The sequence below is a fragment of the Haemorhous mexicanus genome, chromosome 18 (assembly GCF_027477595.1).
Source record: "Haemorhous mexicanus isolate bHaeMex1 chromosome 18, bHaeMex1.pri, whole genome shotgun sequence".
NCBI lineage: Eukaryota > Metazoa > Chordata > Aves > Passeriformes > Fringillidae > Haemorhous > Haemorhous mexicanus.
In genome coordinates this window covers 10,647,026-10,672,788 of record NC_082358.1, presented here as the reverse complement: position 1 = coordinate 10,672,788, position 25,763 = coordinate 10,647,026, and the positions used below count along the sequence as shown (strand labels likewise).

General features: G+C 45.8%; 1 protein-coding gene across 1 annotated transcript in view; it reads left to right on the top strand.

Moving 5' to 3' along the window:
* The window catches only part of NTSR1 (neurotensin receptor 1), a 53,834-nt gene extending 34,849 nt beyond the window's left edge, over positions 1-18,985 (top strand). The window contains exons 2-4 of the mRNA XM_059862674.1: positions 1,281-1,482; positions 11,796-11,886; positions 14,162-18,985. Coding sequence (XP_059718657.1) covers positions 1,281-1,482; positions 11,796-11,886; positions 14,162-14,411 — 543 coding nt within the window. The 3' untranslated portion in view covers positions 14,412-18,985. The remainder of the gene's footprint in view (positions 1-1,280; positions 1,483-11,795; positions 11,887-14,161) is intronic.
* Positions 18,986-25,763: the final 6,778 nt, after the last annotated feature.

Below are 25,763 nucleotides of genomic sequence, written 5' to 3'. Positions count from 1 at the left end.
CCCCCCCCCAGAGCACAGAGCCCACAAATCTGCACCAGACACAGGGTGTACAGAGAGCCCTGTCCACTGTGGTGATGGTCCAGCAGGGGTGGGTGGATGGAGAGGGGTTATCTCCACCCCAGCAGATGGAGCACCTGTCTCTAGACGAGGTTTTGCAACCTGCAGAGGGACCTGGCATTATCTTGGAGTGCAGGGTTGTTCTGTGTCCCACATCACTGAGGTGAAAGATAAGTCCCTGTCTGGGGAAGAAGTCAGCCTGCCTTGGAGCTCTCCCACTGAGCAAATTCCCTCTTGAGTTTCATAGTTCCATCTTTTTGTCATTTTATCACTTCTAATACAATTGCTTCCACGGCGATTTGCAGCATGGTTTAATTCTTGTCAATATTTTGAAATTCTAAAAACTTGAAGGGTTTTTCATTTGTTCCACCCTCAGCTGAGTGATGTGCTGAGTCTCCTCCTGTGCCATCCAGCAGAGAGGATGAGCTCTGGGCTCAGCAGAGCAGCTCCCCATCCCACCATGGCAGATGTGCAGGCAAGCCCTACAGGTGCCTCTGTTTCCCTGAGCTGCCCTTTGCCAAGCTCAGTTCCACTGGGGCTTCTAGACAGCCCAAAAGCCTTGCATTTGACATGAACTGACTTCCACTTGATTCAATCACCCCTTAATTTGATCCTCCATTTAATTTTATCAAACCTGTAGTAATCAAATAATTTGTACTAAAAACATTACAATTTCCACTTGTTTATTCTGATCAATTTTAATCCTTTAAGGCACAAGGTTTATTTAATGTAGTTATGAGGTAACAAAACACTGTCATTAAATGCACAAGGAAAGGACACAAGACAAAAAAAAGATAGTTAAAAAGATCCCAAGGAGAGCTCATAATGCAGGAAAAAGACAATAACACACTGTTATTTAGAAGTCACGCTATGCATGATGAGAGCTGAGCAGCATCCTGCTGGTTGTGAGATGAAAAGATCAATGGCATGTTTCAGACAAGACATTTCTGGCAATGAGCTGCACAGAAAAGGGGAAAAGATATGAATGATATGAATAGATTAGATAGGAATGATTTTGCCTTTTTTGGGTGTTGACCGACATGAACGAACCTGCGTCAGCAGCGTTTGAGTTCTCCCTCTGTACAGCAATCCTTCAAAACCAGCTGAGTAACAGGAGGGAAAGCTTTCCACTGCAGGCTGTTCCTCTGTTGCTTTGAGAAATAAAACCCAACCTCCTGCTCGGCTGCTCCTCTCCCTGACTGTGCCCCATCCCTCCCCTGCAGGTCAACACCTTCATCTCCTTCGTGTTCCCCATGGTGGTCATCTCGGTGCTCAACACCATCATCGCCAACCAGCTGCTGGTGATGTTCAGGCAGGCAGCCCAGGAGAACCAGGTGTGCACCATTGGTGGGCAGCAGACCATGCTCAGCATGTCCATGGAGCCCAGCAGAGTGCAAGCCCTGAAGCACGGCGTGAGGGTGCTGCGTGAGTATCGCCTTCCCTCGGGGAGCAAAGACATGGGACTGAAAGAGGAACTGGTGGGAATTGGAAAACACTTTCACCCAAAATGCCCTCTCCTTTTGTCTTTGCTTGTTGGTGTTAGGAAAATCAATCCACAAACACCAGAGGTTTATGTCCAAAAAGGACATAAGGGAGTCCTTTTACTTCATTCGAATAAAGGGAGAGGCCATGGGGCATTCCCCTGGGATCTCTCAGATTTTTGGAGGATGCAGCCTCCTTTTTATCCCAATTTCCCTCTCTCTTTCCCCATTGGCTCAGGTACTTGAGAGGTTCAGACTTCCCAGAACACCCAATACCAGAGATTCCCCTCTAATGTATAACCTTCCCTTTTAATTTTTAATTCTTACTGATTTCAGGGGTGTTTCTTCTCCATTGTTTCTTTCATCTTTCAATGTCTAATTTCGTTTATCAGCAAACCTAAAGTTTATTTGTAAAAGCAAATATCTTTTTCCATTCATCAATCAGTGGAATCCTTCCCATTGTTTCTTTTATCTCCCAGTGCTGGTTTTATCTACCAGCAGACCCACAGCTTGTTTGGAAAGACAAATCCTCCATTCCTCTCATTGGTTTGCAAAGCTAACGAGCAGACCTGCTCACTCTGGAAAAGCAAAACCAACCCAGCATTTTAATGATTTAGTCAACAGCAATTTAAGCCCTGCTTGTGTTGTTTCATCACTCCCCTTTTTCTGCATAGCTCTGGTTCAGACAGAGCTTAAATAAAAGATCCTGCACTCAGCAATTGAGCTGTACTGCAGAGTAGTGGATGTCTTGATTAAGAAGACCAGAGAATCTGGTAGCTTAACCTTAGAGAGGATAAAAGCTGCCCAAAAATAGTACCCAAAATAGCTAACAAAGTGTGCCCATAGTGGTTTTAAACGTGAAATGGGGAGAATTTGTTAGCAGAAGGCTTCCTGATGTTCTGGTGTTTTTAGAAGGGTTTGGGTTGGCAGGGACCCTAAAGTTCACCTAGTCCCAAACCCTTGCCATGGGCAGGGACACCTTCCACTGTCCCAGGTTGCTCCAAGCCCCGTCCAGCCTGGCCTTGGACACTTCAGGGATGGGCATCTTGCTATTTGAAGTGCTTTGGCTCAGACCACATTTCCAATGAGAAGGCACCAGGAGCCTCCAAGACACTTTCCCAGCTGTTTTTCACAAGGAATGCATCCCATGCAGCACTCCTTGCCCACGCCCAGGTGTTCATCCCAGCTTCCAACTGGGAAGCGCCTACTGAGAAAAAGGAAAAAAAAATCACAGGGGACATTAAATTCCCCACAATTATCTTGTTGGACTGTGCTTGTTTACTGCCTCTGCACCCCAATGAGCTGTTATCCAGGGGTGGGTGAGGAGGGAGCCTTGCTTCCCCATGCAGCCTACAAGGACTCTGCTCCCTGCTATCCCTTTCTGTTTTTTAACACTTCTGCCTGCTGCCATGAAGTGAGAAGCTGCCTTTTCTCACTCGTACTACACCACCTCACACACCTCTCTCTCCCTCCTTTTAGTATCCTCTTCTTTTTTTTGTATCCTCTTTGATCATCAGGAAGAGAGAGCTCTTCATGAATAATAGCAGAGAAACCTAAATTTACATCTGGCATTCCTCAGCACTGGAAGAAGTGCACCCCTCACCCACAGGTCCACATCTCCTCTGAGGCACTGAAAAACAACCCTTCATTTTCTGAACAATAAGCATAATTTTCTTTTTCATCTTCTTCTGCTTCCTCTTTTTTCTTCTCCAGGCAAATTTTTGGGTTTGCTGTGTACTGCAAAAGCTGAGAATATTTGGCAAAAGTGAGGGTTTCAGTCTGGAGCCTGAGGGGGTTCAGAAGTGGGTCAGATGTGGCACCATGGGGCCCCAACATGCAGGGATGCCCAGATATTCCAGTCATCTCCTCAGGGCCACCCCAGCAGCAGGACTGAGCTCCCCTCCCTGCTGGGAAGGCAATGAGAGGGCAGCTGTTTGCTGCATTTCTGTGCTGAGGAAGATCCAGCAAATAAAAAATCCTCCCTCACTTTTGTCTGTGATTCACTCCACCATGCAGAAATGCTCTCTGTATCTAGCAAGTGGAAGTGAAATCCTGTGCATTTCAGTTTTTCAGATAAAAAAAAACTGATTTTTTTTAAATTTTTTATTACTGGAGGTGCTTGATTCACACTTACTTTTGTCACCTATTCCTCATGAGCTACATTTTAATAACCCAGGTCTCTGAGCTGGCAAAAAAATACACAAGGATTCACATGATTTATCCTGGCATCCACGACAGCCAAAATCATGAACATTTATGGAAGAGGATGGGAAAAGAAAAATGACACTTGTGCCCCCTAAAAACTGCTGGCAGTATATCAGAGCTTCATGGGGGTGAAAGTATTTTCTGTTTCCAAAAGTGAACTTTGGCCTGAGGTACAGAGAAGGCTGATTTAGGTCTAAGGGTGAAATGTTTCAGAACTTGTAAAAGCAGTGCTTAGAAAACAATTTTTTGTGGTTCATGGTGTGCAGAGCTGTTGGGTAAGTTCAGAGCAGCAAAAAACCTTCTTGCTCCAAATGTACTGAGATTAAGTATTTGTTTACATTGAAATAAGAGCTAAAAGTGCCCAGGCTAACAGCCTTATTCAAAACATCCACAACAGTGTTTTCCTCCCTTTTGGTAGCATTTGTGTATTTTCTTGGCTCTGCCTGACTGTGGTCATGTACAAAATAATGAGGGTGATCAGGATCAAGGGATGTGTCAGGCCTGCTGCCTGGGAGCCAACCCATCAAGTCAGGAAGCATGAGATTCCTGATTGTAATTCCCTCTCTGCTGTCAGAGTTCACCAGGTGTGAGGATTCAAATTCAGAGGGCTCCAGGCGCTCGCAGCTTCCCAGATTTTTTATTGAAGATATCAGGGCAAACAATTCTGCTGTTAAAAATACCTTCCACCAACAGATTCCCCACCCTCCTTCACCCACCCAATTCCTTCCACCTCCAGTTTGTGCTGCTGTTCCTTGGTTGTGCTGAAGCCCTGGACTGCTGAGTCTCCCAAGGCTGTGTGATGCTTCCCAGGAGTGTGAACGTTTTCTGATTGCACAGCCTGATATGCCAATCACTTGATAAAATTCTAAATAATCCTTAAATACATGTATACACAGAAACACACACCAGGGTTGGAAGGGACCTTAAAGCTCATTTCATTCCACCCCTGCCATGGGCAGGGACACCTTCCATTATCTCAGGTTGCTCCAAGTGCCATCCAACCTGGCCTTGGACACTTCCAGGGATCCAGTCACAGCTTCCCTGTGCCAGGGCCTCCCCACCCTCACAGGGATGAATTTCTTCTTGATATCCAGTTTAATCCTTCCTTCTCTCACTTTAAAGCCATTCCCCTGTACTAGAACTCCAGGCCCTTGTCCCAAGTCCCTCTCCAGCCTTCTTGGAGCTCCTTTAGGCACTGGAGGGCTGCAGCAGGTTCTTCCTGCAGCCTTCTCTTCTCCAGGCTGAACAACCCCAGTTCCCTCTGCTGCTCAAAAACCAGGGGGTATTTGAGCTTGGCTCAGGATGAAAGCTCTGTTCAGCCAAAATGTCTTTTGGAAAGGGGGCAGTTTTGTGGCATGGACTGGTACCCCCACCAATACCCCTGCCTGCAGCCCCTTCTCCTCCAGACAGCCCTCAGCACCTCCTGGCTGCCTGTCAGACCATTCCCACATGGATGGAAGGGAGGCAGGAGTTACTGAGTGGCACAGCTGAGCTCTGATAACAACACTGAGATAAATTGATGGACATCAAGGGGAGGCTTTGCACGGGGACGTGTGCTAAGCCTATTAAAATGTAATCAGCTCCAGGTAAAGTTTGCTCTGTCACTGAAGCTGCTTAGTGAAAGCAATTATAAAGCACTTAGAGGTTTAGCCAATTAAAAGAATATCCTTCAGTCTCCCACAGCTGGCTGGGTGATGCTTCAGTAAAATGTCTCTTAGCAGATGAAGTCAAGATGCATTTTTTTACTGAACGTCTGTGAATTTTTAAATTTTTGGGGCCTCTGTATTTTGTCAAGTAATACAAGACAAAGACCAAGAATTAATGATGGATCCATGTATTGCATTAATTTGTGCACCAATAATTCCTCTTCTGAACAAATATTTTGAAGAGACCATTCATTTCTCCTCACCAATGCTCCAAGTCTGAGTTATTCATTTCAGGAGGAGAATATTGCCATGAGATTTAGTTTAACCAGCCTACAGACAGGAATAGCTCATACTTTGCAGCCACAGAAGAGCACCAATCTAAAACTCCTTAAACAGTTGTATTTCATAATTCCTATATTCTAAGGAAAGCAGATTTATTTGTTCATGAATCATTTTTTTCAAGAAAGGAACAAAATTCATGGCAGTTTGTATCTCTAATAAAAAGTCTGAGCAACTCCAAATGGAGTTCAGCAAAACCCCTGTGGCATTAAGCTTGAGTGGAAGCTGTTTTTAACAGCTGAAGTGTCACTCTGAAATTTGGGAGGATAAATTACCTATTTAACAATTGTATATATTTCCCAGGGATGTTTGTAGTTGTAGGTTTACTTTGCAGCCTGCCAAGCGAGATAAAACGAGCAGCATCAGAGTGCTCCACAAACACCCTCCAAGGAGCAAAATCCAGGGGTGGCTGCACCTCTTGGGGCAGGGAGTCTCTTTCTTCCCCCCTCCCAAGATGTGTCCTTTGCTAGGCCTGGCACAGCATCCCTGCAGGAATTGCAGGTTCTTGAGGCTGCATCTCTGCAGAAAACTCCAGCTTTGGCCATGCCCCGAAAGCAGATTTTCCAGGTGTAGAGCCATGACAATGTGAGTGTTTAAAAAGTTAACTAATGTGATTCTAAACATGAAGTCTGGCCAGGGCTTTAGTCAGTGTAGAAGCATGCAGTGAACACAGCTCCAGGGTCCCTTTGATGAGCAGAAACTGTTCTGGGAGGAACAAAGGATATGTGAAACTCAAAACTGGAGGGGAAAGAAGAAAGGGCTGCAGAGGAAGCCAGTTCAGGTTACACCTGATCTCACCAAATAGAAAGAGACTTGAACCTGGTAAGGATAAAATGGGATCCCTTCTTTACCTTTCAAAGGGGAAATTCTCTTTCTTTCTTCTTCCTTCTCCTCCAAACAACCAGACGTTCCCCAGGGGAAATGGCATGAAGGAAGTTTAAATGGAATCAAGACACCTCTTCTCTAATTTCCAAAAGAATAATTACCTCAGAAGGAAACTTAGGAAGAGACCCCAGTGTGCACTGGGACAGCAGTGCTGTGCTGGTTGCTAGTGCCTGTTCTTGGGCCAGCTTTAATCTGCATTTTCTGCCTTGCCCCTTGTGGATGGAACTGGTGCCAGGGGATGATTTAACCACTGGCGTGAGCTGGGACAGGAATTCGCATCCATTTTCAAATCTGTCATCTGAAGCCATTAAAAATAAGGACTGGACAACATAGTCTGGGTGAAATATGTTGATTTTGAATGCCAGAAGGTTTTTCCATTCACTGTGCTGTCTCACTTTCACTAATAAAGAACAACTTGGGGTTTTTTTGATCATATGTTCAGGAGAATTAGGGGATTGTATCCAGCAAATGTTGTGTGTGTTCTGTGGTGTTTAAAGGAGCTGAGGACATCTCAAGCTCACTGTTACTCCCAGTTTCTTCTTTGCTCTCCTGAGTACTCCTGGTTCATGCTGGTGGTCCCCAAACCCTGCTGATTGTTACTGACTTTTATGGAAATCCTTTATTCCACAGCCTTATGACCCAAATACCAGCATAAGTAGTTTTCATTTTACTGGGCTCCTGCAACCCCTGCTTTGGGGCCTGCTGATATAAATATTGCCAAGAGCCTGTCAGGTAGAACATGATGTTAATATAAACAGTACCTCGAGGTTTAAGGAGGCAGTGCCAGCTGTGCCTGCACTGGCCCAGCTTTCACCAGCTCTCAGACCAAAGAGCTCTTTGGGAGAGGTTCTCTTGTAATGGCACCAACTAAATAAGTACATAAAACCCAGGAGCTTGGGATATACAAGGATTGCTTCTCCAAAAACCACCCTGACACGAGCCAAATAACCTTTTGTTAAAAAATTTAAAAAAATATTAAAAAAAAAAAAAGCTGGTGGGTGTGCACCCCTTGGGCAGTGTTGGGATGAATCTGGAACACACAAAAAGCTGAGAGCTGTTGTTCAGGGAGGCCAACACCTCCCCAAACAGCTCCAGCCCTTGCTCAGGAATTCCACATCTGTATGTGGCTCAGATCCCCTTCAAGTGCAGAGAAAAAGAAATAAATTGGCTGAAATAGTCTGGACAAAATTACGAAGGGAAGGTGGATCCGAGCCTCTGTGGAGGCCTTAGCAGCAGCAGGGGCAGTTATAAGAGGGAGCAGCATCCCTTTTCTGCCTCTCCTGGAGAAAGGAGGACAGGAGCAGCATCCCTTTTCTGCCTCTCCTGGAGAAAGGAGGACAGCACAGAGGGATACCCTCACCCAGGGCCACCCCGGGGCTGCAGGGCTGTGACTCAGCATCCCAGAGGGGCTGGAGGAGATGAAGAGGAGGAGGAGGAGGAGGAGGAGGAGAACACCAGCCCAGCCCAGCTCTGTGCCGCAGCAGCTCCGGGGTGAGTCAGCGGCTGTGGCTCCTGGCCCATCACTATCCCAGGGTTCTGAGTCACTGTGAACCTCACATGGCTCCACCAAGGGATGGGGGCTGCAAACCCCTCCTGAGCCCACTCCTGAGCTCAGCCAAACCGTGGCCTTCCTACTCATGGTGCCCTGCTCTGTGCACACGCTGACCCAGAGGAGCTCCTGGAGCAGCACAGTTCCCAGCCTCAGCCCAGGATACACACAAGGCAAAATAAAATACCCACTGTGATTCAATAGAATTTAACTTCCAGGATTGCTGCCATGTCCAGTTTAGTCTGAGAGCAGAGACTGGCACAGTTTAAATCTCCTCACAATGAAAAAGATGTCAGTCAGAATTGATGTTTCTCTCTGCAGGACTTCCTGAAGGAAAAACAAACCAAGGCTCGTCCTCTGCCACTCCTCCTTCCTCTCCCCTTCTTCCTTGGCAAGCAGTTCAAACAGGCAGAGAAAAGAGCCATTACAAGGCAAAATAGAAAAACACAGGATGTAATAATTCATGGTTTAATACGCATTTAAATTGGGAGTTTGATTTAGAAGGGAAATGAGGGCATGCATTGGTGGAAGGATCATTCCCTGCCACCCCTCCCTGGCACACTGGGGTCATCTTGCTGGGGTCCCACATCCACTCCCCAGCCTTGAGGTTTGGCACCTCATTTGCTCAATTATGGGAAATATCAGAAGCTCATGGAGCAACTCTGCTCCTGTTAGAACCTTATTGAATTAATTAGAAGTGAGGGATGCGTCTGGTTTATTTTTAGTTCAAAAAATAAAGGCAGGAAATCTCCAGCCTCACCAACACCATCCTGGACAGTCACCCCATCACATATTGAGTCAAACCCTTCCCCAGCAGTGCTCAGCTCCAGCAGGCTGATCTGCTCCCTCTTACTCCACCAAAGGAACCCATGTGTCAAGTTTTTGATGATGAAGAACACATCCTAGGAGCTCATAACAATAATAAAAACTCATTTTGGCAGACGGTTTGCCCGGGATTTGTTTTACAGCTCAACCATTTTGACAGGCAGAACAAAACAGCAGGAAAAGGAACCAGGTATCTGGGAGAAAAGGGAATTTTCATTCTGTATTAGGTGAAAGTTAACACAGTCTCGTGTTTCATATTCCTCCCAGGGGAGAGGAGCCAGGAGGGCAGGATTGCCACCCTAAATCTGCTTGATCCCTTGTATGATAAAATGAAAACATACGGATTAAGGGCAACAAATTCAGGTCGGGATCTCCTAATCTGTGCAGCACAGAACTGCACAGTGTGTCACCCAGCTGGGACTTCCAAATCAGACCATAAGTGTCTCCAGTGCACTTCACATGTTTAATAGAGATTTAATTGCGGAGTGATTGCGTGTGATATTACAGAATTATCACAGATTATTTAATTGCTGATGTTAGGCAGATACTTCTCTCAATATGTGTTTTTGTTACTATAGATCCATATTATTTGGCACAGCATTGCCTGAACAGCAGAAGCAGAGATCATTTACCAGGAGAAAACCACTTTCATTTAACGGGTTGGTAAATTTAACAAGCAGATGTGTGAGATTCTTATAATTGGCTGTCGAAAGGATCCGGATTCTGCCGTTCCTAAAGAGCTGCACACAGGGGTGAGCAGCTGAGAAGTGCCAGAGTGTGGAGGTTTCTGCAAAAATTAAGATGTGCCTGGATGGACCTGTGTTTGGAGGCATTTGGGAAGCTGCTTTTGTAGCCTGGAAGTGCAGCTAATCCTGGCTGGGAGAGCAGATGGGCTGGAGCTGTGCTCTTGGCTCGTTTGCCTTGGCCCGAGGCTGACGGATGCAGGAGGAGAGGCTGGAGAGTTTTGCTTCTCCTGCAGCCCCTGGGAGGGATCTCCTGGAGAATCACAGAGGAACTGCTCCATCCAGGGCAAACCAAAGGCCCATCCAGCAGAGAAATAGATTTCTGGAGGCGGCCAAAAGCAGGTGCTCAGAAATGTGAAGGAGCAAGGCAGGCAGCTACGCTCCCACCGAGCTCCCAGGGGGTGTCCCACCTCTCCTGTGCCACACGTCATGCAGGGGCTCTCCTGCCAAAGTCCCATCACAGCTCTTCAGGGAAGGATCAGACACAGGTCAAATTCATTCACTTGATGGCATCTGAAGGGCTGCAGGCTGTCTGGTGATGAGTTACATCTGTGATCACTGTGGCCCGAGAGCAGCCAAAAAACAGTTTGAAAAAATGAATTTGCTTGGACAAGGAAATAAAAACAGACCCTCTAGCCTTCTTTCCAAAACATGTCCCTTCAGTTGCTTAAATCTTTATTGGATAAACGGCTTTTGCAGCATTCCTGGAAGATGCTGTCATGCATCATGGAATAGAACCTTCTCCACTGTTAGCTGTGTGTTTAATGAGACAGGGAGCTCATGGAGCTGGACTAGGGTGTGAGTAGGGAGCTGGACACCAAGGATTTTCTAATTTCTGCTCTCCTGTGCCTCTTAGCTAAGCCTCAGTGATGGGGAGATGCAACCACAGCTAGACTTATTCCTCCTGGACTGTATTATCCAAGGGAAACACATCTCCTTGAGCTACAACCTGGTCCCTGTGGGATGAGTGTCTGGGTTTGGGATATAGCCACATAAATGTTTTCAATCCCAAGGCAGAAAACCCCCCAGCCTTTGGCTCCACGTGCCAAATCCACATTGCACTTGTGGTACCTCACTCTGGAGCTTTGCTGCTTCCCAGCCCCTTACAGGTCACATAAAGGACAAGAGTGATGTGTCCCTTGTTGTCTGTAGAGCAAATTTGGGACCAAAAATAACTTAATTATTTTATTTAGATTTTATTTTCTTCTTGCCTTTTATTGTGTTACATTTCAACTGAGATTTCTTTATTTCCTGCTAGGATTCTGCCAGAATCCTGCTGCTCCATACAGAAGTTGAAACACGTAATACAAAAGGAACAAATCTTTCTCTTGATTGCCTGATAGATCTACTTTCTAATCCAGACTGACAAATGCACTCTATCAACAGCACTTTTATGCCTCAGAGTTGTTGCATTTTATTTCCCATTGTCTGACATCCCTCAGAATCTGGAAAGGAAAAAAGCAACAGTGTCTTTCTCTGCTTACCCTTTAATTGATCATTTTTACTGTGACAAAGTCCAGACCAAAACACGTTGTAATCTCAGGTATGGCACAAATGTAGCACAAAAGGATGTGCCCTGCCACTGGAAAGAGCAGTTTAATGGTGCTCAGCACTGTGGCCAGTGGCTCCATGTAACAAAGTAATGGGATTAGAGTGGCCCTGGCTCCCTGTCTACCTGGATGGAAAACATACACCAGCAGCCTCTGTGAATTCCATGGACAAAATACCCAGTGCCACAAGGGCGTGAAACACAGATGCAAACAGAGTTCCTCTGAGCCAGTGTCTGAACTAGGCAGGGCCAGTCCTTCAGCTGTACCTTCTGCTGTTCCTCACGTCCCTGCCCCAGTGCTTAGTGCTGTTCTCCATTACATCTGTTTTCCTTGTTTTTACAGACATTTGCAGCCTGCTTGTCCCTCAGGGTTATCAATGCTTTGCACTACAGCAACACAAGAACAAGTGGGGCTGCAGGAAAACAGTAACAGCAATTAAACTCAAGCAGACAGGTCCCTTTTTCAGCCTGATGGAGAGCTGCTCACGAAGCTGAGGCTTTTTTCCTGCCTTGCAGGTGCTGTGGTGATTGCCTTCGTGGTCTGCTGGCTCCCTTACCACATACGGCGCCTCATGTTCTGCTACGTCCCCTCCAGCCACTGGACAGAGTGAGTCACAACGTGGGGACACGGTCCTCCCGTGCCAGGACAGGCTGGGGGCTCAGGCTGGGGCTGGGAATGCCAGGGCACCCCCAGGTGTGGAGGTGGAGGTGGGGATCTGGGAACAAAGGTGTTCTCCAGCCAAGGGGTTCAAGTTTCAAAACCTAATTGCTGTTTTGGTTTGTTTTTTCTTTTGGATGTCTCAGTGCTTGCCAGGCAAATTAAGAGTTTTTGTTTTACCTAAATCCCTCAGGAAGCATTATTTTGAACCAAAAGTCATCATCAGCCCCTCCTCCTCCTCCTCCTCCTCCCGAGGGCTGCAACCACAGACTTCAGTCTGGCAGCCCTTGATGAAATGACATTTGGACAAGGGGTTGGTACCTCCAGAGTGGATTTCAGTCTCCGTGCCAGAGATTTTGATCCCCAGCCCTAAGATGCAGCAGCTCCTGTCAGCACACAATTTAGCTCCACGAGGCCACATTTCCCCTCTGGCAGGGAGATGACACAGGTGGGGGAATGGCTGTGCTACTACAGATGCTGGGCCAGGTTACTCACTGGGTTTTCAGGGAGTGGATCAAAATGAAATGCCAGCAGTTGCTGCTGATTAGGAAATGCCCAGATTGACAGAGAATTCCGGGATAATTGCACGTGCACTGCTCACAGATGTGCAAAGGCACCCCCTGCTCCTTTCTGAGGCACCAGGCCAGGCTCTTCAGCAAAGCAGCTGCCAAACTAATTATTATTTTTAAATATGTCATTAAGAGCTAACAGTGTCTGGGGACACACACCGAGGAAGCCTGAGATGCCAAGGGATGCTCTCTTGTGTCTCCTCCCATGGTGTAACATCCCTACTCTCCCTGAGACCAGGCCTGTTTCTTTCAAGGGAAAGGAAAGAAAAATCTACAATGCCAAAAAGCAGAACAACAATAAAAAAATTAAAATTCTCTCAATACCGGACTCAAAATACAATAAATTAGGATATAGCAGTCTACTGAATGGGACTGTGTATCCAGCCACAGTAAAATCCAAAATCTACCTTCAGTCATGAAAACAAAGCTCTAGGCACACACTGGGACAAATTCTTGTTTCTCCTTTGCTTTCCTATATGAAAGCACTTAAGGCACCATTCAATTAGGTAATGACTGCATTTGCTTTGAGCAAGAGGGGTAGAGAAGTCTGTCTGCATTTAGTGGGAATTTATGCAGTGTGGCTCTGTTCACATAATATGTTTTTCTTCTTTTTAAAACCATGAGTAATTTTAGGAAAACACTGAATTTACAGAATGATAGTAAACTATCAGTCTGGTGGCTAACCAAGAGTTTGCAGAGCTTGGTGTGTTCATTAATAAACACATGTGCCTTGTCCCTGAAGAAGAGAAATTTTTCCAATATTAATTCTTCATAACTACACAGAGAAACTCTGTAAGAACTGGGTAGACCATGCAGTCCTTGGCAGTGCTGAGGGGGTGTGGAGGGGTAGGCAACATAGCCCAGCACTCCTCCATTTATCTTTTGTTAGACACTGCTCAGACTAGAAAAAAGATCTGCAATTTTCCCCAAGATAAATGATTCTGAGGAAGATCTTCCTGAAAATGAGACCCGTGGTGTTTATAAATGCTTTACCAGCTCAGGGCTGTTCTCAGCTGGCCCAAGGAAAGATATAGCCAAAAGCATAAAATATAATAAAACATTTTCGACCATTTCTAGTTGAAAACATTAAATTGTGGTGGTTAGGATGTGCTTCAGAAGCATGCTACCATCAGCTTGCCCCCAGAACAGGAAATGCTGTCCCACATTATGGACAAATCCCAACCCAGGGACACATTGAATGAGCTGATGCTGCTCTCACTGCCAGAGGGAGGAGAGAGCTGCATCTGTTACTGGAGTTTGGCTCTTCTGCAACCTCTGTAGATCAGAACTGCAGCCAAAAAAGTCAAGCTAATGTGTATGTATGACAGAGAAGTGAATTTCCATCTGGCTTCTTGGGTTCCAGAATGACTACTTCCAAAGAAAAATGAGTGTGTGAGGTAAATATCTTGTCTGGATCCAGGGCCTAAATAAGTCTCTAACTGCTGGTGAGTGGGGCAATATCTTCATAGAGGCATCTGATCCATGTTGGACCAGCTCCAGCTGGAGATGTAGATGGGTTGTGGTGGCCCAGGCACCTCTGGTAAGCTCATGTTTGCAGCCTAGGAAGGTTAGCTGGAAAGCAGCTCATGTTTTTCTCACCCTTGTGACTTTGAGCTCTTCACACTCAGATTTTTCTCTTTCATCTGTTCTTCCAGTTTCCTTTACAACTTCTACCACTACTTCTACATGCTGACAAATGTCCTCTTCTACGTCAGCTCAGCAATCAACCCCATCCTCTACAACCTGGTGTCGGCAAACTTCCGCCAGATCTTCCTCTCCACGCTCACCATCCTGTGCCTGCCATGGAGGAAGAAGAAGAAACGACTGGCCTTCACCAGGAAATCCAACAGCATCTCCAGCAACCACACATTTTCCAGCCAGGTCACAAGGGAAACTACGTACTGAAGCCAAAGGAGGAGGAGGAGGAACGCAATCCATCGTGGAGTCAAAACTTGAGAGAGGCCTCTGTGACTTTCATGCATGGTCTCCAAATTCACGTAACACAAATGTGTTTAGCAAAGTCATTTTTGTTGGAAAAAATAGGCTTTGTTCTGCCAGTAACTTTGAGGTTATTTTCAAGCATTGGCCTTGCCTCTTGTGAGTAATGTCTACATGTATTGTAACTTCAGTCTGGCATAAATCCAGATGTGGTGTTAACTGGGAAGCCAAAATGTGTTCAACTTAGGCAAAACTGTTCTGCCTTTCATCCTTTTCTCAGTGCAGAGATGCCGTGTCCACATCCAAGGGTTTCACATCACGTCTCCTGGTGGCACCAAGCAGAGTTTGATGAGGAGAAAGAAGCTTTGAACAGAAAGGGATGTTCTTGGAGAATGGATATGCTCATCTGTGGGATGTTCAATGAACAAGGAGTGAAAACTCAGGGAGCCAGGTGGTTATTTTAGAAATATATCTCCATTGTGAGGAATATGACTGAGGTGCTCAAGAGAGCCTCTCTGGCTCCTTGAAATTAAATAAGAACAGATGATGCCTTACCTAGGCTGGGGTGGCTGTGGCCTGGGGAGTGGGGTCACCTTTGGCTTTAGGGCATCCACAGTGCCTGGCTTTGGTACCACTGCAGCAGAGTCTCTGGCAAAGTCAAGAAAGCAGAGGCTGTGCCCTGATGGAGCACTGAAAATGAACAGAAATGGAAAAATCTTCCTTTTGCCATACAGCCAAATCCTATTTTTTACCAGGAAGAACAGTTTGCTGGCTTGCATTAAGAGTTGAGAAAACTCTGGGCTCACGAGGGCTCCAGGCTGCTGAGATAAGAGCAATCTGCCCCAATCTGTGGGACCTTCAGATTTTTCCCATTCTTATTCCAGTTTTACTTGTTTCCTTGCCATTTCCACAAGGCTGACATCTCATATATAGCAGTTGTAGGCAGCAGGTCCTCTCGTTCTACCTTTTCTTCTATTACTTTTTGCTACCAGAACTGTTGGCACACCTATCTGCACCCCCAATGTTCAGGTAGCTCAAATACAGAGCATAAGAAAGTAAACTGGGGAGTCTTCACTCTAAACCCACATTTTTTTAACAAGCCAGAGGAACAGAAACAAGACCTGAAAATTCTCTTTGAAATTTAAGAGAGGAGGTAAGGAGAGGTAGCATGAGGTTTTCTCCCACACGGTTCCACCTCTGATGGCCCCTTATATGATATAACAAATTGCTCCAGTCTTTAGTACTGAAATAACAGGGCTCTGGGACAAGCTAAAGGGCTTTTTCCCCAGATGGTGACCTGCACAAACCTGGAGCTGACCAATCACCCTGTGCTGGTGGTGACCTGGTGTCCCCTTTCACACCACACGTCATCAGGAGAGCAGGACTTGCCTCTGAAAGGTGACAAAGCAGAAAAGTTGTCTCAATTTGGCTTTCTGGGCTTTGCCCACCCTTCAGCTAATGAGTGCCTGTGGTCCCCAACTGGAGCCACAGTGCTGGAGGTGAGGGCTGGCCCAAGTGAGGGTCACACAGTGATGGAGACCAGGACCACTGGTGACATCTGCTACAGATGTTGCATCATGGAATCACAGAACAGGTCAAGTTGGAAGGGACTCACGAGAATCACTGAGTCCAACTCACTGCTCTTGTGGTTTAGGTCCTGTTGGGCTCAGCACAAAGAGGAAACACACATCTGGGGGCATTTGCTGTGTGCTCCTGGTGATGAGTGACAACTTTTGGGGCATCTAGAACCTGTACCCAGCTGGCCACCATGGCAGCCCATCAGTCACACCTGCCAGGGATGGGAGCTGATTTTAATGCCTAGTACAGAGACCCCGCAAAAGAAAGGGCTCAAAATAAAAGTCAGTGGGGCTTCAGTTCCTTCTGATTCAGCCAACCTGCAAGCTCTGTTCTGCCATGCCTTCTTGTGATTTCTTGCCCTGGTTGTACCAAGCAGAGGGCAGAGATTATATTTGACCAAGCACTTTTGTTGCTCATAGACTGTTGACTCCTTTTTGACAAAGAAAACAGGTAGTGGCACACAAATAAATAAATTGAAACTAAGAGGAATAAGGAGATTGATCTCTTCAGAAGGAAATCCAGGGAAAAAAGCAAGTATTTTGTGTGTATGGTGTGTGTGAAATGGCTGTGGCAGGTTGGAAGAAGAAGACCTGTTCATCCTGCCTAGTGGCAAAATCCAGGTACCATGAACAGGAGAGGGGAAAAATCTGCCTTGAGAGAAAGAGGAGTCTTGATGTCACACTTTTAACATTGGCCTTCCAGGCAAGACACTTCAAATGTTTCTGGATTACTCAAATTCTTTTACTTCACCTCTAAATACAGCCAGCAGCTGGGAGGAGCTTTCTGAAACCTCCCAGGGAAGCTGTAACTGCATTGCTTTGACTTTCATTACGATTTAACACCCTGCATGTCTCATTTGCTTTGAAATATTAAACATTATTACTAAACTTGTTCAACACCAACCTGCTGAAATGTGCTTGATTATCTCAGAAAACCCTGTACAAAAATTGTTCTTTCACATTAGATGCTTGGTTTAGATTTTCACTACTGAGATACACAGGCAGCTTACAGAATATTTGATCACAGCTCAGAGAAACTGGCAGGTTTATTTTTGGTTTGACATGACAGTGGGAAAAAGCTGGAGTAAAAGTGAACTTATCATAAACTCTTTCTACAATGTTTGTTGGGCCACTGGAGTGCTGAAGAGCTGAGGGAATTTGGGGGATTTCTCCAAGTGGTTTGCTGACTTCTACAGCTCTGTTCTTGCAGTTTGACAGGCAAGCAGACCTGGGTCCACGGCCTTAATCTGAGATTGCAGCTCAAAGCTACCTCTTCCACTGGCCAAATCTGACAACCTTGAGCTGAGCAGTGTAAGTTACAGCTGGATTCATCCTCTCTTCCCTCCTCTCCTAATTTTGCTATGTTCAGCTTAGAGATGTGGTTCCCCTGAGCTCAAAGAAGTGAGGATAGCTGATTGCAAACCAGGTGGTTTCATGATTTGCAGAGAATCACTGGACAGTTTGGGTTGGAAGGGACCTTAAAGACTTCCCAGTTCCAAACCCTGCCGTGGGCAGGGACACTTTTCCCTAGACCAGGCTGCTCCAAGCCCCATCCAGCCTGGCCTTGTAAAGGGAACCTGATACAGTAGAGAAAAGAAAGGTACAAACTGCCCTGTATTTACCAGAGAAATGCTTCTTTAGATGCCTTTCAACAATGATTGAACTGCTAACCCAGCGAGGTTTTTTAATTGAATCTGGTGTGGATGGCTTTTGCCATTAGACAGAACAAAAGCTCCCATCCATTGTGTCCCTGCCTTGGCTGCACTCTTCACCAAAGCAGAGGTGAGTGTTGGGGCCTCTGCTCATCTATGCAAATTCCCTGTGTTTGGAGCTGTTTGTTTTGACTAAAAAAAGAATAAAATCTGTGGAACCCACAGATGTGAAGTGCTGCCAGATGGATTCTGAGAAATTCCATTCTGAACAGAGTCTATCAGGTGACCCCTTCAAACGTTATTTTGAGGCTTTGTTTCTCTTCAGAGTGCCCTTGCCAGAGCCATCAGCTTAGCAGAGAGTGACATCAGGTTTATAAAGTCATGTTGCTATTCAGAAATGTCCCCCAGACAGGACTGTCTCACCACAGGCCCATCAGTGCAGGGAGGCTCTGCTGAGCTTGTCTTTTTCTGTGAGGAGCAGGAGGCCTCACTTCAGCGAGCTTCTCAGGAGAAAACTCCATGGGAAATCAGCCAGGAGGGTTGGCAGGGCACGTGCTGCAAACACAACCACAGCAGGACCTTTGCATTTCCCACACCCAGCGGAGCAGCCCTGGGTGTGCTGCTGCTGCAGACAGCTCCTGCTGCAGCTTTGAACCCAGCACCTGTGCAGCTGCACGGCTGCTGCCCTGGGGCAGGGACAGCAAACACCCACAGGGCTGGGAGCACTTCCCACAGGCTGCTGTGTCAGCCCTGTGTCCTCCTGGATGTGGTTTTGGTGGCTCTTTAACCAAAGCTGTGTCTGCTGGAGCTCAGTCTGGTCCTTCACATATCACAGCTCAACCACTCTTCCTGTTCTCAGTCTGGATTTGCTTAAAAAGTAGAAATTGCTGATCCAAAATTTCATGATGCTGTGTCCTGGCTTTGTGATCCAGAGTCCTTCCCCAGCTGTGCCACCTGATAGTCCTGCACATGTTGTATTTATGGCAAATATTTTTGAAGTGCACCTTTTAATTTCTATTTTATTCTGAGATACAAAATGTTGATGTGCTTTATTTTTTTGTGGCCTGTTGCTCAATGGGGAAAAAAATGAATGTTAAAAGTGTGTCAGTGTCTGCTTTGTGATATTTTCTGTGACAAAGGGAAAGAAGAGGGTGTGGAATCCTCCTGTATGGCAATGGGAAACACTCTTTCAGTGTAACATGCTATTATTGATCAAAGTGTACTGAAATGGTTAATTCCTGATATAGCCTTTGTACTGTATGGTATTTTATTTTGTCATTTATTGATCCTAAGAAATAAATATCCAAATTTATGGCTTGGGCTGTTTCTGCTTGACGTGGCAGGTGTGCCTTTCTCACACAGCCTGGTTATCAGCACAGACACCCTGCCTGGGGTCTAAACTGGTGGAATCCCATTGGCTTTGAACTGGGATTTGCAGCTCCTCTGCAGAAGGACCCTGGGTGCTCCTGTCCCTGCACTCTGCAGCTCATACAGCCTCCAAACATCAGCTGCTGCTTCTGACTTCAGCTCAGCAAACAAACAGGGGGACTAGCTAGGTTTGGAGGCCACTCCTAGCAGCAATGTTTGCCCTGAAAATCCTTCCTGGGATCTGTTAAAAGCACCAGATGTGTGCTGTCTTGCTCTGCTGTTGGGCAGAGCAATTGAGAGCATCCAGGACTTGGAGCACTGGGGAGCAGGACCTGAAGTGTGGGAAGGAGATCTGAGCTCCCAGACTGAGCAGCATCGAGTGCTGAGATCCCAGTGGCACTGCAGGGCTCTGAGCCCCTGCCTTGCCTGTCTCCCCTGCTTGCTTCTCCCTGCTGCAGGGCAGATGTTACAGATGTTGTATCTTGGCCATTACTCTGCAGCAGCTTTGCCCAGAAAACTGAGCAGGCTGGGGCTTTATTGCACTGGGAGCTGTAGGGGCACAGCAAAGGAGTCAGCCCTCACCCCCAGGAATGATGAAACAGAAGCAGTTTATTGTGTTTTAACAGTGAGATTTTCCCTCCTATCCTCCCATCTTTAGCGTGATCCTCTTCCTCCTTGGCATTTATTTTTCTAACACAAATGTAATTTTGTGAGGACAGAATGCTTGGGTATTACCCACGAAATTAAGGTGTCCTTACACTAAATGAACAAAAATCAGTCACCTTCATCCTCCCTGCAGCTCCTGGTTAATGTTCTGTTGTGCAATAGCTGAGCTGAGCCATAAAATCTTCATAGTTTTTAACCATTCAACCCTTTTGTTTTGATTTCTGATAGAAGGGAAGGCTGCGTGGAAAGCAGCAAGAGAATAAAATTTAAATATTTGGAATCATTCATGCCTGGAAAATCCATCTTCTAAAACCAAGCTCAAAGGGTCTCCAAAGGCTTTTTGGTGCTTCTTCCAGATGAGAAGAGCAGGAGCCTCTATTGTCCTTACACCATCAAGTAAGGACAAGAATCAAAAGAATTAAAGAATTAAAGAATCAAAACTATTTATTTTATTGATCCTTTGATTTGGAATTCAGTCCTGCTCTGCTCAAAGGTGTATTTTCAGCTCACAGCTCATGTCTCCAGCAGTGGAAATCCACAGCATGTGGCAGCATCCTTGTTTCCAGCCTGCAGGAGATTTCTGTGCTGGGCACTGTGCTCCCAGTGGAGCCTCCATGGTTTGTGCAGAAACCCAGCCTGAGCTCAAGCTGGAGAGAAAAACATTGCTGCCTGCCTGTGACTTGTCTAGCTCAGGGCTGACTCCCTGAAAAAGCCAAATCCTGGGAAGCTGAGCTTCCCATTCCTCCCAAGCCACCTCCCACCTGGTGTCACGCAATCCTGCACCACGTCCTGCCCCTCCTGCCCCGCAAATGTGCAGGAAAACAGAAGATGTGGAGAGTCAAATAATTCCTTTTTTCCTTTAGAAAGGCACAAAGACAGTGCCTCGAGCCATGAGGAATGCTTTGAGCTCGGCCCTTATTTCTCATTTCAATTACAAAAGCAATTTCCATAGTTCACGAGGGGAAAATTTCAGGCACCTTTCGGAAAAAACTGTTACGTTTCAGTAAATGGCTTCATAAAACTTAATAAACATCCATGTAGAAGTTAATTTATTTAAAATATCTTTAAATCCTGCTCTGCCTTATTGAATTGGTTTGAACAGTAGATCAGACTGGAGTATATTCATGAGGGCATTTAAGCAATAAGGCAGCACATCACAGTTATTATTCCAGGCCTCCTGTGGGCTGGGAAGCACAAAGCAGAACCTGACGTGATTTTGGGCACTCAAGTGCAAAAGCTGCCCAGAAGGGCAGGCACAGGCATGGCCTGAGTGCTGCAGGGCAGCCAAACCAAGCTGCTGGGGTTGTTTTCTGGGAACAAAACTATGCCAGGGGAGCCCAGAGCAGCCAGCCCAGCATCCATGGGCTGCCAGCCCCATCGTGGGCTCACTCAGCCAAATGCCAGTGGGAAAGGATCATAGAACCATGGAATCACAGGATGGTTTGTGTTGGAAGGAATCTAAAATCTCATCTTATTCCAACCCCCTGCCATGGGCAGGGACACCTTCCACTGTCCCATGTTGCTCCAAGCCCCATTCAACCTGGCCTTGGACACTTCCAGGGATGGGCCAGCCAAAGCTTCTCTGGGCACCCTGTGCCAGGGCCTCCCCACCCTCAGAGAATTTCTTCCTAGGATCTAATCTAAATAGAGAAGCAGCAAAATTGGTTAAACACCATACCACTGCTGATACAAACCAGCCAAGCCAGCCAGGAGTTTCCAGAAGGAGGAAGAGAAAGGCCAAAAACTTGTAGTGAGTGTGTAAGGGCCTGTGTGGCTGCTGCAGCCACACCTGGATGATTTTTTCTCCAGGGTTGTTCAGCGTGGAGAAAAGAAAGCTCCAGGGAAAACTTAGAACCCTTTCAGTACTTAAGAAGGCTTCAAGAGAGCTGGAGAGGGTAAAAACTCCAGTTTTTACAAGACTCTGGAGTGAGAGGACATGGGGGAATGGCTTTAAGCTGAAGGAGGGTAGATTTAGATCCCACCAGCACCCCAAAATTTCACAAACATAACGAAGATGTGGTAGCCATTGTTACCAAGATTTAACAGCATTAGGACACTTCCAACAACCCAGCCCACCCCATCCCTTTGTCACTGCAACGGAGCTCTTGTTTTAGGGATGGATTTCAGGCACAGGAACTTCTGGGATTCACCCAAGGGCAGCAATGAAATCTTGCAGACCAGAGCCTCAAACCCCAGCATTTCCAGCAGTCAGCTCAGCTTCACCTTTCCCTTCACTCAGCATCAGCAGGTGCCTGATGAGCTATATTAAGCCTCCATTCCAAGACATATATTAGCAAAACATGCCAACAAGCAGCCATTAAAAGGCAGCTTCTCTCTGGCTGTCAGCAGCAGCAACAGCCTTGTCACAGCCCCTGGCAGCTCTCAGAGTGCTCTTGACGGCGCTGCTATCCTTGGGGTCTGCTCCCTGCAGACTGCAGAAGGTGAAGCACTGTGTGCTGAATTTAAAAAACACCCAAACAGCAACAAACTCCATTAACTGGGGCTGACCTCAGCAGTGCCACGGGGAGCTGTAAGGAAATCTGTGGCACCTGACATTTTCAATGTTTTAGTTCTTCTGTCCAACTGCAGAGCAGCGACGACTGCCAACAGCATCATTAGCACAGCTCCCACACAGAGCATGAATTCTTACAAAGTTTCACATTACTGCAATCAATCATTTTTTGTTTTCCTTCAGACCAGCAACAGGAATAAGATTAATTTCTTTTTACCATCAACACAAGCATGAAATGCCATTTCTCGTGACCAGTCCAGGAAAACACCTGATGTCATAGTTGGTGCTTTCTGACTCAGAATTTGACACTTAATCCCTCTCCTTCCTCCTGGCCTGGGCCAGACCAGAGCAAGCAAATGGCAGAGGGATTTTAAGGTTGGTCACCAGGGATACCACAGCAAGGCAGCCAGATTGGTTAATCCTCTTGCCCAAAGAAGTGAGCACCCTTCAGGAGGCTGATCTAGGAAAACATGTAAGCACAAGCCTATGGGCTTTTGAGATGAAGGAAAATAAAAATTTGTGGAGCATTTCTGAGCCTTGATGAATGCTGACCTCCACAACTGGTATAAACCTGTTTGCATCTGCAAAGTCTGTATTTGAAAGTGACCCAATCTAGCTCTGTTTGTTTCTGAGGGTTTTTTTTTTTTTGAAACATATCATTTAGCAGTGGAAAATTATGCTCTTCATTCTGTTTACAGCTCCAGCCTTAAATGCCAGAGGTGCTGACCAGATTAAAAGAGAAATCAGAGTTCAAAGATTGTGTCTGGAAGAAATAAAGACTTGGTACTGATTTTTATTGAATACAGAACAATATCTCTTGCTTTTTGTATATATTACAGGGGTGAGGGGGGAGAGCTTTTATCCCAGCATGGCTCAGTGCCTTTTAATATGCTGTTCATCATTTGGAGCTCACTGGCATTCACTTGCAGATTTCACTTTGTATCTTAAAAAGTTTTCACGGAATTTTGGAGACAGGGAAAAATAAATTCTTCCATGCTGCCAGTCTCCCTCCAAGGATACACCGCTACAATCAGCTCCTCATGACTAAATCACAGAATGGTTTGGGGTCGAGGGGACCTTAAAAATCATCCCACTCCCATCCCCTGCCACGGACAGGGACTCATTCCACTAAATCAGGTTGCTCCAAGCCCTATCCAACCTGGCTGTGAGGAGCATCACCATGAAGAGCCTTGAAGAGCAATGTCTGTCTTAGAATGGCTAACTGGTAAAAATTCCTCTTCCCTTGCCCAAAGGTGATATGATCTCTGGGAGATCAGCCACGTTGTTATCATCTGATCCCTGGGGAAGATTCTTCTGGGAGAACATTTCATCACTAAGCTAAGAAGACTCAGCATGTGAGTGGCAGCTTTATGCTTGTGGTGAACAGAAAAGCCAAAGCTCTGCATAGATGAACACTAAAATAAAAATTGGGGAGGGCTATTTCTGCTCCACTCCTCCAAAAATACTACATTAATGAACCTCTCTAGAGGGAGATGGGGGCAGAAAAGGTTTCTGCAGAGTGGGGATCTCACTTTGGTTCCCCCCAGCCCAAAAGCTCTGACTTTTCAAAGCTCAGCTTTGAGGGAGGTTTTGCCATATCAGCTTAGGGGGTAGGATAAAAGGTACAAAGGATTTCAAATGTCTTCAGAAAGTGTGGGCACCATCAGTGCACAATGACAATTCAATTTGCTCTCTGTACATCACATTATCCAAAGGATTCACAGATTTTCCCAGGGAGAATACAGTTGTGTCAGTAACATCAATGTGCAACAGAAAAAAAAACCACTGGAAAACAGAAAAGGGAAAGGAAAAAAAAAAAAAAGAGAATAAATTCTGCTCCTTTCTGATTTTTGCATTTTAAAAGATCAGTTAAAAGCTTTTCTCTTCAGCCAAAATCTCACTTCCACTTGTTTACAACAGTTCATCCCCTGGTGCTGTTCATTTTCCTGGGAGATCAGCTCCAGGGCTTGGGATCTGCCTGTGTTTCACATCCATCTCTCCAGAAGGCACCACAGGGTTTGAAGATTGGTTGTCTTCATCAGGAGGAGAAGCCTGTTTTCTGTAAGAAGGGACCATGAGTCACAGCACGACTTTGATGAAACCAACAGGCTTCCTTAGAGGCTGGCACCAGAGCGCTGCAGAATTAGGAGCTGTAGGACCAAAATGAAATAATGAATCAGAGGACGTGATGGGAAAGGTGTTTTGTTGGAATGAAAATTTTTAAAACTGAGGGTAAGGCATGTTTATTTGAAATGGAGCCTTTTTCTTGTGATGCACAAATCACGTTTCTCAGGAAACTGTGCACAGAGAAATACAGAAGAGGAGTGTGATAAAAATGAGGGGAAACAGGGCTGGGCAGAGGATCACCCACTGCAGAGGGATGAAGCAAAGGCACAGGTACAACCCTGTTAACCTGCTCAGCAAATCACCCCCTCAGCAAGCATCAGAGTAAAGCAGAGAAGCAAAGAGTTAACTTTGCTCACATCTCCCAGCAAATGCCTGTTCCCACAATCCCTGGCTCCTTTTGGCCAGAGTTCTGTATTTTTTAGCTGTTCTCAACTCTCTTGTAGAGCAATTATTCCTAAGTGCAACTGAGGACATTTTCCCTTCTGCTCAGATGAAATTTACTTCAGTTCAGTTTGGTGGTAGCTCCTCAGAGCACCTAAGAAAATCTCCTGTCTTTAGAGATTTCCTTATAGCTACCCAAAAATGGGAAAGCTGCAAAAGCACTTGGTGGCTCAGCAGAGGGGGAGGATCCAAGCTGCAGAGGCTGAGGAATGGGACACTCACCTGGCTTGCAGGAGAAAGAGACAAGAGGGATTCCTGGGAGGGAGATAAACTCCCAAATCTGGGCAGGTTTTCAGGATTTCCTGCTGCCAAACACAGCTCCAGAGCATTTAATCTGCATCTTTACCACTGCCCACCTTCCCACATTGGTATTTTCAATCACAGATGTTTTCAAAGTCACCCCTACGCTCCAAATATTAAATTTGGAAGAAATTCAGTCACGGTTCCTCAAAATGAAGGCGTGTTTGGTTTGATTGATTTCATCTCTGGTGCAAACATTCACATCTTTCCTACCAGCTCCTTTTATTTAGGATTAACAAGTACCAGTTTCACTTGAGCAGCTGTGGTTCTACCTCATGAATGTTGAAATTGAGAATAATTTGTGTTTCTGTTCATATCAAAGTATCTGCTCTATAAAATAGCTTGGGTCAACTCTACATTTTTACTGTTTATGAGCAGAAATATTTCTGTCTTATTGCTGTTGTGGATAGCCTTGTTCCTTGCTCTGTTTTATTTAGTAAGACTGTAACTTTATTAAGTTTTTAATACTGAGATTTAAACAACAGAAATTTCGAATAAATGTGCTCACTGATCAAGGCACAAAAGAGAAAATATTTTAATAAATTGAATATTGCCTTCTATCTGCAGTTCTCCCAGCAATAATGACTCGCAGTCTGAAATACAATTCAACTCTAGCCATAAATATTCATAGCTGTGAGTCCTTATTTTCCTTTAAACTGCTCTGTTCTGCTGGAAA